The 17,437-nt window shown below is 34.8% G+C and overlaps 2 protein-coding genes across 5 annotated transcripts in view; one reads left to right on the top strand and one right to left on the bottom strand.

The window, feature by feature from the left end:
- The window catches only part of tead1a (TEA domain family member 1a), a 36,458-nt gene extending 21,071 nt beyond the window's left edge, over positions 1–15,387 (top strand). For all 4 annotated transcript variants that reach the window (XM_079603316.1, XM_079603313.1, XM_079603314.1 and 1 more), the window contains exons 3-12: positions 3,499–3,563; positions 4,027–4,089; positions 6,223–6,357; positions 6,486–6,526; positions 6,656–6,711; positions 7,265–7,389; positions 9,852–10,025; positions 11,644–11,784; positions 13,104–13,256; positions 13,374–15,387. In XM_079603316.1, the coding sequence (XP_079459442.1) occupies positions 3,499–3,563; positions 4,027–4,089; positions 6,223–6,357; positions 6,486–6,526; positions 6,656–6,711; positions 7,265–7,389; positions 9,852–10,025; positions 11,644–11,784; positions 13,104–13,256; positions 13,374–13,487 (1,067 nt within the window). In that variant the 3' untranslated portion in view covers positions 13,488–15,387. The remainder of the gene's footprint in view (positions 1–3,498; positions 3,564–4,026; positions 4,090–6,222; positions 6,358–6,485; positions 6,527–6,655; positions 6,712–7,264; positions 7,390–9,851; positions 10,026–11,643; positions 11,785–13,103; positions 13,257–13,373) is intronic.
- Positions 11,623–17,437, bottom strand: part of LOC306993490 (uncharacterized protein) — a 56,529-nt gene continuing 50,714 nt past the window's right edge. Inside the window, exon 15 of the mRNA XM_079603312.1 lies at positions 11,623–11,753. Within this exon, the coding sequence (XP_079459438.1) occupies positions 11,729–11,753 (25 nt within the window). The 3' untranslated portion in view covers positions 11,623–11,728. The remainder of the gene's footprint in view (positions 11,754–17,437) is intronic.

Raw genomic sequence — 17,437 nt, forward strand, 5'->3', positions numbered from 1 at the left:
GTCTCAGTTTAGACCCGTCATTTCTTAGTCATGGACCTTCTACCGAAAGTCTTTATATTGTTAGTTTAGGCCATTGTGATTGTAATGGCAGCGAGAACTCCGAGTCATCCATCAGGCCAGGCAGTGCAGCGGAGCCATTGTCCCAAAGATTTGGGGTTTCTACACTGCCCGTCACGCCCACGGGCCAACACCCCAATACTTGTGGGTCATTTGAAACGGCCAAAGCTTTTCAAAGATTAGCGAAGAGAACCAATCTCACCACTTTTCTGAGAGTTGACAAGATGACAGCAAAATGATCAGAGAGAGAGAGAGAGAGAGAGAGAGAAAGAGAGAGAGAGAGAGAATGTGAGCCACGCGTCTGGCTCGCTCTCAGCTTCTGACATCACCCTTTCTCATCAGTGACCCATGCAGTCTAAACTCTCTACAGACAAGGAAATGACATCACTTGCAGAACGGAGAGTTAGTGTTATCTGAAACCAGAAGAAAGAACAATTTGGCTCAGCAGAAAGCTAAAAGTAGTTCATACTAGCAAAGAGCTAAATCTGATTTTACTGTATTATCACAACCTCATAGGGACAATAATTACATGTAAATGACGAATCATCATTCACTCACACATGACTTTACAAACCAAAAGCTATAGCTTCAAAAAAGACGCAAAAATATCATAACACTGCACTATATTCAAAGTTTTCTGAAGTCAGGTTTGGAATGAGAGTGAGTAAATTATGACGAATGGCATTTTGTTGAACTGTCCCTTAAAGGCATTGCACCTGTTGCTTTACTGAAAGTGAAAAGTCCTGAAAAGCACGCCGGTTTGGATATCACAGCATTCATCACACACTTTCATCAGGTTTGGTGGAAGAGACGGATGGCAGGGTAAGCTGTCAGTGCACAATGATTGACGGGACACATTTTTGGCGCCATCTTTCCCCTTAGAAGGAACGCTGAGGTTAACCCTGCGTCAATGTGAGGTCCATGTATCAGCTCGCTTTTAATTGCAAACAGCGGGTGTTCCCAGGGCTGCTTTCCTTGCTGATCAAGCTGATATTGTCATTTAATGACCTTTAACCCAGCACATCCTCAATGGTTTTTGTGATGTGACCTCCACCAGCATAACTTCAATACTTTTGTAACACCATTAGAAAGGAATGCCGTCCGACCCCCTCACTGATGTTTTTTTTTACAGCTAATTCTAGTCCATCTGTTCAACTAAGTGTTTCTGTCTTGTTTGCTTTTAACATTTTTTGTAATCACTCACTTTTAAGGCTCAGTGTTGAGTAAGTCTGAATCAAACATGAATGAATTTTAAAGACCCACTTCGCATAGTGTTGCCTGATATTAGTCATCAGAAGATTCAGATGTCCTGATATTGGTGGATCATCAGCCATTTATATTAGAATAAATATCATTTAAATAATTTAATTATGTATACTTCATATAATAGTGATTTTATTAATATGATATAAGTAATATATCGAATGAAAAACTATCTACATAAGTAAAACTTTTTTTAATATTTATATAATTAATTAAATATTAATATATTAGTGATATATAATGTTATATCAATAAAAATGTCTGAATGTATGTTATTTATTAATGTATGTATTATAATTAAATGTAATTATAAATATTATATATAATTAATATTCATACATATGTATATTATATATTAATAAAATATATATATTTTATATATTTTATAATGTGTACATAAACATTTAGTAAAATATAGTTATATACAATATAATTTATATATATATAAATTAAACGTTATATTTATATATTTATTTTCTTTATTATTATGTTATCACTGTACTAGTACAGGCTTTTTTTCAATTGCTAACACACACACACACACACACACACACACACAAACTTACTGGGGTAAACCCAGAGGAAACCAACGCCAACACGGAGAGAACATGCAAACTCCACACAGAAACTGACACAGCTCTGATACTGCACACGTGTCATTATACTAGACATATTGTTGATGTTTTGTTGTCTGATGCTTGTTAGCAATTGAAAAAAACTGTAATCAGCTGTCATACAGTATTGACTGAACTGATAGTGTTGTTTATCTAATCTCTTGTTGAGAGTGAACCGGTCTCTTTGATCGGTTTATGCTTTGGTTTGTCTACTAAACTCTACGGGGGAGACTCTCAAAACTCAACATTCGTCGACAGGCTCTCTTTCTCTGTCCCTGTAAGTCCCCTTTCTCTCTGGAGGTTGTTTTGCAGGTTTGCCAAGTCCAGCTGAGCATGTTTTCAAGTGACTGAAAAGAATGAATTATGCAGCAGTAAGCATGCTTACAGCTGGCCGTTTGGAGAGTCTTTGATCTGAGAGCGGAGTGTGCATGAATGCCCGCATTGTGAGTGTGCAGAGTGTGTGTGTGTGTGTGTGTGTGTGTGTGTGTGTGTGTGTGTGTACACGAATGTTTGTGTTTGGAAGAATAGGGAGGCCCAGGTCTGGGTTAGAAGAGATTACACTGCAAGCACATTGCGTAAAGGCTAGCTGGAGAAAATACCCTGACTGACAGTCAGATATTGTCCTTAAAGGAATAGTTTGCCCCAAAAATGAAACACCTTCATGTCATTCCAAACCCTAATGACATCTGTCTTCCGTGAAACACAAAAGGAGATGTTTTGAAGAAGGTTCACGCGGCTCTTTTCCATACAGCGAAAATTTTAAATAATGATGGGTTGTTTTAACCCATGTTTGGGTCAAATGTGGACTAACCCAACCGTTGGATTATTTTTATTTATTTAAAACTTTAAACCAACAGTTGGGTTTGATGTTTGACCCAACCTTGGGTTGAAACAACCCAGCATTTTTAGTGTATATTGTGACCAAAGGCTGTCAAACTTAAAAAAGCACTGAGCTCTATAGTTCATATTCACAGAAGCTTCCATAACTCCTTATTTCAAGTCTTCTTGAATTCAGTAGAATAGCATGTGTGAGGAATAAACAAGTTATGCACTAATAATCTTTGCTTTCACCATATCATTCAAATTGCATTTTAAATGTTAATTTTTAAATAACTTTTTTATTTTATTAATTTATAATAAAAAATATTTACAATTTTTTAAATAAATAAATAAATATTTTTATTTTATTTATTTATTTTATTTGGATTACTGTGGGTTGTAAGCCAGTGACTAGCAAATGTTTAATATAAAAATAAACAATATATTGATTGTCTATTGAATGATTATATTCGACTGCCACAATATTGTAAATTCAAAGACAATATTTATTCATTTTATATATCCCATTAATTGCAGTTAATTATATATAAAATAAGAAATATGCTAAATTAAAATCTTTAATTGTTTGAAAGACGGTATGTGTTGTGTAATAGTCTAATTTTTCATGTTCACCTATATCTAAGAATCAAAGTGACGTCACTGAAATCATTTCTTTCAAATATAAATATTGACTACATATAATTTTATTGTCCATAAACAAGCATTTCTTTGTTTTCTCTTACAGGTCGTAACGAATTAATCGCCAGATACATCAAACTCCGAACGGGAAAAACACGGACGAGAAAGCAGGTTAGTGGAGCTGGTTCAAATTCTAAGCATGACATGAAATAAATAATGTTGGTTACTGAGGCTGAACTACAGTGTGTGTCCAGTATACTCACAACAGTGACAGTGACAAGCCAGGCTTTGTTTACAGCTTCACCCAAACGTGGTCTCGCTGGCTTACTGCCTTCCTTAGTTACCGAAGCGTTCTTCAGCGAGCGGACACCTGTTGCTTTGTGCTCGCAGTTCACTGCAAACCTTTACAATTTTACTGTAAAGTCGGTTTGACTTAAAAACTGAATTCTTAACTAATTAAACAGCTGATCGCATGCTTCTTCCTGGTTCCTGAACAAATGATGTGAAAGGTTGTATTAGATGTTCTGTTTGTAATTAAAGTACATGTTTTTGTGGCTAATGGCAGGGAGCCTTTCATCTCCATGGTTACAAAATGCTCCTTTGTGTGTGTGTGCGCGCGTGTGTGTGTGACCAGGTCTCCAGTCATATCCAGGTTCTTGCCCGGCGGAAATCCAGAGAATTTCACTCCAAGCTAAAGGTACATGCCTACATCTTGTGTTTGACACAGTCTGTGTGTGTGTATGTGTATTCTCTCAGGCCATATCCGTACTGAACAGTGTGTGTGTGTGTGTGTGTGTGTGTGTGTGTGTGTGTGTGTGTACGGGGTGCCCTGCTGTTTGGCTGTCTGTAACCTAGATTTCCTGCTTGTGACTGCCCTGCTTAGTATGCAGTCAACTGGCTAACTTCTTTTCTTCTGCATGTTTGTCCGTTTCCTTCCTGTTTCGCACAAAAGTGTGTTTGTTTTGGTTTGTTTTCAGTGTGTTGCATACACACTGAAAAATGTGTGATAATGTGTGATATACTTGGCTTGAGCAAAGTTGTTCAAGGACCAAGCGCATGATTTGAAAAGCAGACGTGCTCCCTTTAGATATGTATGCATGTGACAATATATGAGTAACTATCAAAATTTCCAGACTTATATATATATATATATATATATATATATTGGGACAGAAGTCTCTATTCTTACCATAACAGTATTTGTTAGATATAAAATACATTAATATTGTGAAATGCCTCAACCATTTAATTCAAATTTCATTTTAAATAGTAATTAAAAAAAAATTAAAATAAGGATTACTGTGGGTTGTAGGCCATTGACAGACTAATGTTAAATTATTTGACAATAAATATTTATAATTAATAAAATATTGAAAAAATATATAGGCCTATATTATTAAATGATTTTAAAAAATTATATGTATAAATAAAATATTAAAATAATTTGGAAATAAGTCTCTTATGCTCACCAAGGTTGCATTTGATCAAGAATACAGTAAAACTGTTTAATATTATTCAAATGTAAAATAACTGTTTCCTATATTATACAATGTAATTTATTCCTGTGATGCCAATCTGAATTTTCAGCATCATTTCATCTTCAGTGTCACATGATCCTTCAGAAATCATTCTAATATGCTGATTTGCTGCTCAAGAAACATTTCTTATATTATCAATATTGAAAACAGTTGAGCTGCGCAATATTTTTATGGAAACAAAGAACAGCATTCATTTGAAACAGAAATCTTTTGTAGCATTATACATGTTTTTACTGTTACTTTCGATCAAGTCTTTGCTGAAGGATCATTACTGACCGCATATATACAGTTATATTAATTTTCATTGTACTATTTACAACATAATGCGTAGTGGCATGTTGGCTGATGTTGTGATTGTCTGACCTGTAAAGGAGGAGGGGTGTCACAGGATCAGGCTTTTGAGCAGCTGTGGCATCTGGTGGTTAAACAGCGAATGACAGTTCACTCAGTCTGCCATCGACATCATTTGCTTGAATAAATACACTTTGACAAGTTCAAGTGTGCTAACATTGTCTACTGTCTTTAATGTTTTCGCCCTGATGCTTTTGCCTTCTTTATAAGCCCGACACAGCGGACAGTAAGGGAGAAAAGAGGGGAATAGGATCGGTTACTCATTTGATTATACAAAAGGCTCTTCTTTGAGCGTAAGCGCTCCAGTACTTGACGGCATGCTTGACCAGAATGAAAGCCATTGATCAGACACTCGGACTGACTGCCGCTTTCATGCTGACAAAAACAGAGCTCACATTCTCCAAATGAGTAACGCAAGCCACATAAGTCTATCAACAGACCTCGCCAAATAGTGCAACAGAGCTCTCGCATAAAGTCAAAACTTCGCCACATCGTTAAAGTGCAATGCATGATGGGAGCTCAGAAACTCTGTACAACTCTGATTAGTTACGAGAACATTTGAGGGCATGTTGCTGGTCTTACTGTACATGCACGGTAATTCACATATCTGTGATTCAGAAAGCACTCAGTGCCGCATGAAATCGTTTCCTTTGTTTTACAGCGTTCCTCGCATAGAATTCACCTCTGCCATATGCATTACTAAGTGCTTATATGAAAAGTAAATAAATTTTCATATTCAAAGGTCAATGACAAAAACAATTTTCCCATTTAGCTTGTTTAAAGAATCATGCTTCCGTAGATCAGTTTAAATGGGCCTTGCCTACTTTTTTCACGCCGTCAGGTCTTAAGACACATTAATTTGAAGAAGTGATGAGACCTTCTGCCTTGAAGTCAGAAATACAGGAGCTGAATGTTCTCTGTGTGTGTGTGTGTCGTTGAAGGACCAGAGCGTGAAGAATGATGCGATCAGCAGGATGGCAGCCATGTCCTCAGCGCAGATCGTCTCGGCCACGGCCATCCACAGCCGGCTGGGGCTCGCGGGACTCCCACGGGCCACCTTACCTGGGTCCACAGGGGTAAGAGATGCCCCAGCACACTTTAAAGCCATTAGTGTCCGTTTAAAGGACAAAAAAAGCAAAAACATCGTTTCACTGTAGCATTGTGGGACATTTGTGAATGAGTGTTACTTTCGCTCCCTTTCTAGATTTGGCAGGTGCCAACAGGACAGCCTGGTTCCTCACAAGAGTAAGTATATAAACTAGTTCAGTTACACATGGCTGAATTTGTACCTGGTAAAAGAATATATTATAAACAAATAAACAACTTCTACGTTGAAAATGACACTTTGTAATAATGAGCTCTGTTGTTCCTCAGTATAAAGCCGTTCTCACAGCAGAGTTACCCCATCCAGACGGCCACGGCTATTGCAGGTTTGCACATCCAACATTAACAGTGCTGAAAACAGAAATTTTCTTCTAGAATGATCATTTTTATCAAGCTTGTATGTTTATGTTCAGTTATTTCACTTTAATGGCAATGAAAATTACCTATTAATTGTCATTTAAGTGAAATTTTCAGATGGCACTTAGAGGCTTTTGCATCTGACGTCTTCATATTTTGCTTTTAATATAATATGTAATTATATAAATGATATGTATACTATCATATTAAAGCAATGTAATTAAATGATTTAGTGTAAGAAGATTGATACATTTTTTTTAAATCTAGTATATTTATTATAGTTAAATAACTCTTAAAGGGATAGTTCACCCAAAAATGAAAATTCTGTCATAATTTACTCACCCTCAAGTTGTTCAAAACCTGCTGAACACAGAAGAAGATATTTTGAGGAATATGGGTAACCGCACAGTTGAGAGTGAGTAAATGATGACAGAATTTTCATTTTTGGGTGAACTATCCCTTTAACGGCTCTGGTCTTATTTCTTTAATCCATCACTAATGTGTGTGTGTGTGTGTGTGTAGCTTACGAATCCCCCACAGCCCTGACCGCTGCAGTGCCGGTGTGGCACGGGCGCTCTATCGGCACCTCTAAACTGCGGCTGGTGGAGTTCTCCTCTTTCCTGGAGCATCAGCGGGACCCAGATTCAGTGAGTCAGCACACACACACACACACAGCCTTGACCTGCTTTACCAGCCTCACATACACTGCGGCTTTACTTCTTCAGCTCTGAAGATCTACATCTGTAACATCAAACCAACATCACACAACAAACAGCATTCAATGATGACTTCTGCAGCTCTGCAGTTTTTATCATCTGTTAAGCATTGTATAATGTAATAATATTATATTATATTCTTGGAGGTGTAACTAGTTGTATGCTCAAAAGCATAATGCAACATTTATAAAGTAAGAAATCTATAATTATAGTAAATATTACAAAAATATGCATGTTTTTATTTATTTACTTAAATGTATTGTTTACTCTACTCTAATACTCTTTTCGCCAGATGAGTAATATGTGAAATGTATTTATTTATTTTGATTAAAGATACTTTTACCATAAATGCAATGATGGATTTTAGTAATATTGCATTATTTTACTTGCATATCCTTGGTGTTGGTGATAATATAATATAATAATATTTAATTTAATCTTTATTTTATATAATGTAATGTTTACTAGGGCTGGGTATCGATTCAGATGTTCCAATTCGATTCGATTTCGATTCGCAATCTCTCAATTCGATTCTAAATCAGATTTCGATTCCCGATTCGACTCAATGAATATAGATTTAAAGGAGAACTCCGGTCAATTTTAACATTGAGCTCAATTTTTAGTAAATTTTTGGAGTGCTGTCAATACAGAGAACAACGACAAAAATCTGTGTTGCCTACAGCGTGTTATCCTCTTTTTAAAATTTGCACCCTATTGACTTGAATGGGGCAAGTTTTAAACCTGCTTTTAGCCTCTTAACATCCTTGATGTGTCATTACAAGTGCCCAGCCATGTTGAGTGATTCCTCCAGAGTGAACACGAGTGAATCTGACTGCAGTAGATGTGAAAGATATGAATAAAAATGATGTTATATCAGCCAGCGCACAGACCTGTATTTACTTCCTGTTTTCGGTCGAAGTCCAAAGTAGTCAATTGTCGAGTTTACGCGCGTGATCATAGGTAACTAAACCTCTGCGCGTCAACTCGACAATTGACTACTTTGACTACCTTTAATACAAATCCTATATTTATAAAAAAAGACCAGTGAACATAATTTTACTAGTGGTTAATTAATGAAAGAAATAAAGAGCCACAAACCTGTTAAACTCTTATTATTTTAGGTACACTTGCGTACATTAAAACAGAACCCAACTCTATATTTCAAATGCATACAATGAATAGACAGGATTTTGATGCAAGATGAAAAATCGATGCTTCAAATTGGACAAGTCAGAACTGTCTCATGCCTTGATCAAACAGGTTTAGCATAAAACACACATAAAACACACAGCTTTCGCTGTAAGCATGAACAGTGCAGGGGAACTAATACTGGCTTTTGGGTGATAGATAAATAAATATGGGAAAAAATCGATTCGTGGCCTTTGAGAATCGATTTTGAATCGACCACATTTTAAAAAACGATGAATTGAAAAATCTATTTTTTTGCCCAGCCCTAATGTATATTATATTAATTTATTATATATTTCTTACTTTAGAAATGTTGCATTATGTTTGACCGTCTGTATTCAACAACTAGTTACATGTCCAAGAAATAAAATACTGAATAAAATATCATAATATAATTATAATATAATAGATATAATATAATATGAGAATATAAATACAGTAGTACATTACTTAGTGGTAGAATTGTTTATCAAATTGATATTATTTATATTATTAAATCATAATATATTGGTTTAATAATATAAGAATTACATAACTTGGTGAAAGTATTGAGTTTGCATTTAGCCTTGGATCAGCAAGCTTGTGCGTGCTTTAAAGAAATGTAAATTAGAGATGCTCATGATGACCAAGATCACATACTGCATTTTTCCTGATCCAACGATAATGATGGAAAACGATAGAAGCTCAAGATTGCATTTCTTCTTAAGTCATTTTCAGCTCAAATTAAACAAAGCCCTAAACCAAAACGCATCTTTTCTGTTGCACTAAAAGAACTGAGCCTGCTTATTATGATCTAGTAGTCCTCCAAAAGTGTCTTTAGATCCGCTGACCGATGCTGAATGTCCTATTTACGCACTGATCTGACTGCAGTCAAGTCAATGAAGACACAGCAGAAAGTGTAGATTAAAAGTGAGACCTGGGAAGAACTTCTTGTGACCTACAGGTTATCAAAGTGTCTTGTGTCCGTGTTCAAGCAGACCTGTGTTATCTATCACGTTGGCAGCTTCTGTATGAAATGCTTGTCCCTCTGGTCTGGCGTGACAGCAGCTATTAATCATGAACCAGTCGTGTTCTCAATACGGTCGTCCAGCCACACACACATTCTGAAACAGAAATGCAATCTGAAGTGCTTCCTTACTGACACTAACATTTGGGGGGAAGTATGTTATATGTTGCATTGATTTAACCCGCAACTCTTTGCGCAGTACAACAAGCATCTGTTCGTGCACATCGGCCAGACGAGTTACTCGTACAACGATGCGCTTCTGGAGACAGTGGACATACGTCAGATCTACGACAAATTCCCTGAGAAGAAGGGTGGGCTGAAGGAGCTGTTTGGAAAAGGGCCTCAGAACTCCTTCTTCCTGGTCAAGTTCTGGGTGAGTCCATTTGAGCAGTCGGGCCGCAGCGTTAGCTGTTAGCATGCTAACAATACAAATTCAGTTCAAATCATTTTCCAAACACATTTTCTTCTTTTTTCCCACATCATTTTATGTGCTACTTCTCTTCTCAATCCAATAAGAATGTCCAGAAACACCTGTAACGTTAATAGTGAGACAATCCTTAAAAAAATATATAATAATTAGGCTAATTTAAACAATGGTGTTATAGATACTGTTCCAATTTAGTGATTAATATATAGTGAATATATTTATAAATAAATGTGGGAAAAAAGTAAATAATTATTATAATCATAATTAGTTTCAGAATTTTTGTGCACATTTTATTTTCAATTTTGGCTGTAATGTAAATCATTTTCATATTAAAATATATACTTTGAGTATATATCGGCAATTTAATAATATCAAATAATATTAATAGTAATTTATTTTTTATAGTTTTATAGTCTGGGATAAGGATAGTTCTTATAATAAATTATTATTCAGTTAATTTCCCTTTTTTGCTCTTTTGTAATATACTGTTTTTTTGTATTAAAAGATATCATTGTCAATATAAAACTCACCATTTTTAAGTAGTAGATACTAAATACAAAGTTAATTTGTAGTTTTGTAAATCAACTTCAAGTGTTTCTTCAAGTATGGCAAAATTTTGGCTTCATTAAAAAAAAAAAATCCTTTTTATATTACAAAATTTAAATCATAAACTATTTATCCTTTTTTTACATTTTGAACTTTAATTCTAAAATCAACTTAAAACATAAAACATGACAGCTTTTTCTAGTTTAAGAATAAAAAAGTCTGGGATAAATGTAAAAAAATAAACTCAGACATCAATAAAAAAGATTTGTTTTTAATTAAAAATAAACTGGTGAGATAAAAGCCCCCACAGTTAAAGAATCCCCCATACATCAGCATCATGTGAGCCGTTGAGAAAGCATGCGTTTGAACTGAGGCGGCTGAACTGGTTCAACACGCTGGCGTTTGATTAAAGTGCTGTGTTAAAGCCAGCAGTGGTGTGTTTAATCCCTCTGTGCTTTAATACTGCTGATGCTGGGTTTGATAGGGAGCCTTTATTTGAACACCTGCCGCTCTGAGCGACAGGTGCGAGCGCACGACGGCCTCGTCCTGGACACACTGAAATAAAGAACTGAAGGTTAACACTTATTACACTCTTGCATCGATACTGGTTTTTGTGCTGGCCGAAACGTGCCTGCTTTATCTTTTACTAATGGGTGTTTTTAGGACAACAGCGGCTGAAATGAATAGTGTGTTCTAATTGTTTTTGATCGCTACACAATTGTGGCATAATAAATCATGTTTTATAACCTTGAAATCTCTGAGACTGTACAAAAGATTTTTTTTTTATTATGTTCGTTCAACAGATTTGCAGAAGTTTCATTAAATGCAGCTGGAAATAAAACTAAGGTGTCTGTGGCCTTGATAAACTTCACAGAAGGCTCTATTCACAGTTTAAAGTAGCCAAAGAGTTTACTGTTGACATAAAGCACTCATTTATTTGCCCAACTGTATGCAAACGTGCCTTTGTCAGTGTGTTCTCTCCATCCGTCTGAGCTGTGATCTGATGATGCGTCCGCAGGCCGACCTGAACTGCAACATCCAGGAGGATTCTGGGGCTTTCTACGGCGTGACCAGTCAGTACGAGAGCTCGGAGAACATGACCATCACCTGCTCCACAAAGGTCTGCTCCTTCGGGAAACAAGTGGTGGAGAAAGTTGAGGTGAGTGCTGATGAATATGATAAATAAAGGAGTAAAAAGGTGTTTGTAAACGTCAAAATATATCATATCAGAGGTAAACTCAAAATGTACAATATGTTTTGTTTATTTCACTTGTTTTTGGACATATTAATATATATATATTTTTTTTTATATATGTTTAACTATAATTTTATATTAGGTATTTTAATTAACACAATTACAATTGTTAAAGTTCAGTTAATAAATATTACATTTTATTTGTAATCTTGTAATATATAAAATTGTATAAAGATGTAAAATGTAGGCTATGTATATATTTAATTTTATAATATGTATTTTTATGTACAATTATAATATGAATTTTATTTGTATTTTTATATATTTTTAAATTTGTTAATATTACATTTGTAATATTGAATTTTTTTAAATAAAATTGTATATATTATATGTATTTTTATGTACAAATATTATATATATGTGTGTGTGTTTTTTAAATATAATTTATATGTAATATTTCATAAAAAACATGTTAAATTGATTATGTATTATAGTGTTTTATATACAATTATAACATGAATTATATTTGTTTGTTTTCTTAAATTTAATTTAACTGAACTTTAAAATAAAAGTATATTTGTAAAATGGAAATATTTAAAATCGTAACTATCTGTAAAATGTTATATATATATATATACACAGGTGAAACTCAAATTTTTTTAATATGGTGCAAAAGTTCATTTATTTCCGTAATTCGACTTAAAAGGTGAAACTAATATATTATATAGACTTTCCTGTAGCTCAGTGGTAAGAGCATTGTGTTCACAACGCAAGGTTGTGGGTTCGATCCCAGGGGATTGCACATACCTATGTATAAATGTATAGGATAATGCAATGCAAGTCGCTTTGAAGTTTGGATAAAAGCGTCTGCCAAATGCATAAATGTAAATATAGACTCATTACATGGAAAGTGAGATATTTCAAGCCTTTATTTGTTATAATGTTGATGATTATGGCTTACAGCTTATGAAAATTCAAAATTAGAATATTGTGAAAAGGTTTTCATAAGCTGTAAGCCATAATCGTCAAAATTATAACAAATAAAGGCTTGAAATATCTCACTTTGCATGTAATGAGTCTATAGAATATTAGTTTCACCCTATTTTTTTTTTACAGTCTATGGTTTCACCTTTTAAGTTGAATTACTTAAATAAATTAACTTTTGAATGGTATTTTAATTTTTGGAGTTTCACCTGTATATATATATACACATACACATCAACTGTATGAATTCATTTAATTAATGAATTAATTCAAATATCTTATCTTGTCTGTTCTGGTAGACGGAGTATGCTCGGTTTGAGAACGGACGTTTTGTGTACAAGATCAGCCGGTCTCCCATGTGTGAATACATGATCAACTTCATCCATAAGCTCAAGCACCTGCCTGAGAAGTACATGATGAACAGCGTACTAGAAAACTTTACCATCCTCTTGGTATGTCCAGCAATTCCCACGCCATTCTGTTATCTAAATCCACATGTGTATATAATCAGTGACGGTCGGATGCGTTGGCGATTTCTAAAAGCCGGCTTTCTCGCACTGTTCCTGCAGGTGGTGACCAACAGAGACACTCAAGAGACCCTACTGTGCATGGCGTGCGTGTTCGAGGTCTCGAACAGCGAGCACGGCGCTCAGCATCACATCTACAGACTGGTCAAAGACTGAGGCTCCCGACTCACACAGCAGTCGGTCAGTCAGCGAGCCACCGCTCACACACAGAACAGTGGAGACTTTATATTCACCGAGGCTGTCGGGCTACACAGCAAGAGCGGCAAAGCCCGACGGACTAAGAAAAGCCTTTGAATGACTCACAAGCTCATTTTAAGTGGCTGTGCCTCTGTCAGTCCCACCTCAGAAAGACTTTTTGTCACGTTTTCTGGGTGAGGTCTGGAATGAATAATTACATTTTAATTTGTTCATCGCTCGTGTTTTGGTGTTTATTTTTCTTTAACCTGTCGTGGGTGAAGCGGTACAGTTTTGTTATTTTTGTCTGGATGTCTGTTTAACTCTGTTGATGTTTTTTAAACCACAATGTGTTTTGAAAGAACGTTGCTTATATAAAGTTGTATTGTACATGGAAGCTTTTTTTTTTCTGTTGTTCAGCCTTTTATTCACACATTGAACTACATTTCAAAGGCTTAATTCGCCCCTGGTATTTGTTTTTTGTTTTGTTTGTTTTTCACATTGAGTGGATTTAACTTTAATGAAAGAGCATAAAAAGGTACTGTATTATTTATGTGGAACTACCTGCCTTACACTGCACATGGGCTGTTCCAGTTCTAAAACACTAAGAAACAAATCATTTTCTTCATAGAAACGTTCAAAATAACAAAAGATGTTGAAGGCAAATACAAACCTTAATCAGTTTTGTTTATTTGTGAATTTGCATTTAAAACTGAAGTATGTAACTTTTTCTGTGTTTTAAATAAGTAAAACCATTTCATTGGTTACCTTTAAAATGTAACCCTTTTATTTTAAGCAACTCTCTAGTTCTACGCAACAACACCAACTCGACCAATGGCGTGATTTGGGGGCGGGGCTATCTATTTTTTATTTATTTTTTAAATTCCGCAAGGAGGCGCTGTTTGGGGCAAAGAAATAAATTACATACTTCAGATTTAAAAGACTAGCACGTTATTTCTTCCCATATCAGAATAGGCTACACAATAAAGGGAATTTACATAGCAAAATCACCAAAGCGTATTGTGCCTTAGTGTTCATCATCACAGACTTTGTCTATTTGTGAGTAAAAGTATATAACCTCACTTGATGTTTGTATTTTGTCACACACAAAAAATGTTCTGCCACTTTTTTTTTTGTCAAGCCAGTCTAAGTAGGTCACATTTCTCTCTTGTACACCAAATAAACACATTATATCACTTCTGTTCATGCCAAGTGAAAGCTACAGGTGTTGAAAGTGCCTTTTTTTTTCAGCTCAGAAAATGGTATACGCCAAAAAGGGTCAGATTTGGATTCTATCACCATAATGCCTTTGACATTTTAAAAAAGCTGGGGGAAATAATTAATTAATTGATGGAAATATATATTTTAATTTCAACATGAATCAAATGATACGTCAGAAATTCATTTTTCACCCTGTAAAGAAAGCAGTTGATTGTGGTGTCATGTTTATAGGGAAAGAGATTTCATGTACATCAAATGACATGTTACTTACAACGACAACCAGAACGATGATGAGTGACAGTCAGTGCTTACAGAGCGTCTTTGTTGTTTTTCTTTTGGAATAATGACTCCTTAATCTGAATCAAATTGTTGATTTCAGTCTTATTTACCACACACGATTGTGGGTTCTGTTATGTTCGTTTGTTTTTGTCATGTTTTACATGTTTTTGCAGAGTATCTGTTAGTAAAATGAGCATTAAACAGAACACTAATGTATTTGATGGCAGTTTGTTTTCAGTAAAGAGAGAGCACTGAAACGCTGAGTTTGAGTAGCTTTTTAATAGGTGGACTCTTGTCAAATAATTGTTTTCAATCGTGTATATTTTCCTTGAGGGGATGACACGAAAATAAAATGAAAATAAACTTTTAGTGTTTGTACTGCAAACCGTTTTACTGAGCTTCTCTATTTTCTCTGCACTAAAGTTTCACATTTCAGGTTTCTCAGAGAAGCGGAAGTCTTCATATTTGGGTAAACTTCTGTAGCGGTGAATGAGAGATTAGCATATTTTTCGTGTTCCCATTTGCTCAAATAGCACAAGAAAAACTCCATAATAGTGTTTTCACAACTTTCAAAAGAGGAAAACAAATAGCCTAGGCTATATCACCAGTATGACATGTGCATGTGGCTCTGTTTGGTGGACGCTAAAAAACATAGGCTATGTAATGTTTATTACAACCACTATGTGGCAGTAGCTACATTGTCAATAATGACACGCTACATTAGAGTTTTATTCAACTAAAATTGAATACAAATTAAATCAACATTATTATATATTAGGCTATATGAAATAATTAAAATAATAATAGTTGTTAATACAATAATATACTATTACTGTTATTATAAAGATTTTTTTAAATGATTGTAGGCTATATAATAGCCATATTTTTTACCACCCAAAATAAAAAAATGACTCTGAGAAAAAATAAATAAATCTAGTTTTCAGAGTTTCAGTGTGAGTACTAGCCTACATTAAACTGGTAGCCTACATAATGTTGAATATAATGTATAATAATGCAATCATATTTGTGGGTCCTGATAATGCTGTCGTATGTTCCCAGTAAAAAGTGGCCTACATTATTTTAAATATATCTAGTCAGTGACATAGTGCAAGCAAGCGTAGGCCTATTCGTCTAAAATAATTTAGTATAGAGAGAGAGAGAGAGAGAGAGAGAGAGAGAGAGAGAGAGAGAGAGAGAGAGAGAGAGAGAGAGAGAGAGAGAATTATATACAATATATTATTAGTATTACCAACTGTACATAATGAATAGAGCTCTACAGATGTATGTCGACAGGTCTATATTAGCACAGCAGAACTGTTGATATAATCCTGACGGCTTATTTCACCAGGAGAGTTGTCTTTTGCCCTCTCTCATCTGTGGAAATTACGGCCTAAATCCGCACTGACCGATGGGAAATGTGGACATCCGGTTATGCACAGTTGGATAATACTGTGTAGTGATTTACGTTACAGTCGTTGACCTTTTTCAGTGTAAGAATCTCCACTTTACAGGCTTAATCTTATATAGGCCTGGCTACAGTATGGTCTAAATCTCATTTTACCATTGCGTCATGAATAGACGTAGGCAACTAGAAATTTAAAGAACTAACACCAATAATATTAACAAAGATTATACGTTATACAACGCTTTATACATCATTTGTTGATCTGTGTTCTCAGGACAAGGGGACGTTTTCTTAAATGTCAGGCAAGTCATCAAATATTTATTGTGGCACGTTGTAAATGTTACAAATGTATGTAACTTATTAATTACAAGAGGGATTCCCAACCATTTTGGTCTGCCGAAAACCTTTGATCTAAAATATTTACTCGAAGCATCCCTCTTGAGTTTACACTTTATTTTTTGCACTTATTCAAACAAGTAGCCTAGCCCACTGAGCAATATTACTTAACTACATGTATTTACTATATATAGTAATACAAAACAGTTTGCATAACAACCCTAAACCAAACCTTAACCGTAACTCTATAAAGAGGTTAGGCTACATGTATAGGCCTAACGTGTCACCTTAAAATAAAGTTTAATTTCAATAATTTAATAACACATTCCGTGTTCACGGTTCTCTGATGTTTGTTAATGACATGCAGGTAAAGTAATAAAATATGTTAACTTTTGTAGAATTTTTTTTTTTTATCGTTTATTTTAATTTCACATTTTATGATGTAATTATTAGCTTTTCATAAACCCCAGTTTGGGGAAACCACGAATCACAATATTTGTTTGTCAAAAGAAAGATTTGATATTTTTGTGTTAGTAAAACATTTTCGATGTTTCAAAAAATTGATTTGTGACAGGTTTGTGTGTTTACATTTTGCTGCAAAGCATATAAGGATTTTTGTTCATTTTTGTATAGAGTTTTACGTTTTTTTTTTTTTTTTTTTTTTTTTTACAGCGTTTAACCCTTCAACCCT

Source organism: Phoxinus phoxinus (assembly GCF_949152265.1).
Source record: "Phoxinus phoxinus genome assembly, chromosome: 25".
NCBI classification, from domain to species: domain Eukaryota; kingdom Metazoa; phylum Chordata; class Actinopteri; order Cypriniformes; family Leuciscidae; genus Phoxinus; species Phoxinus phoxinus.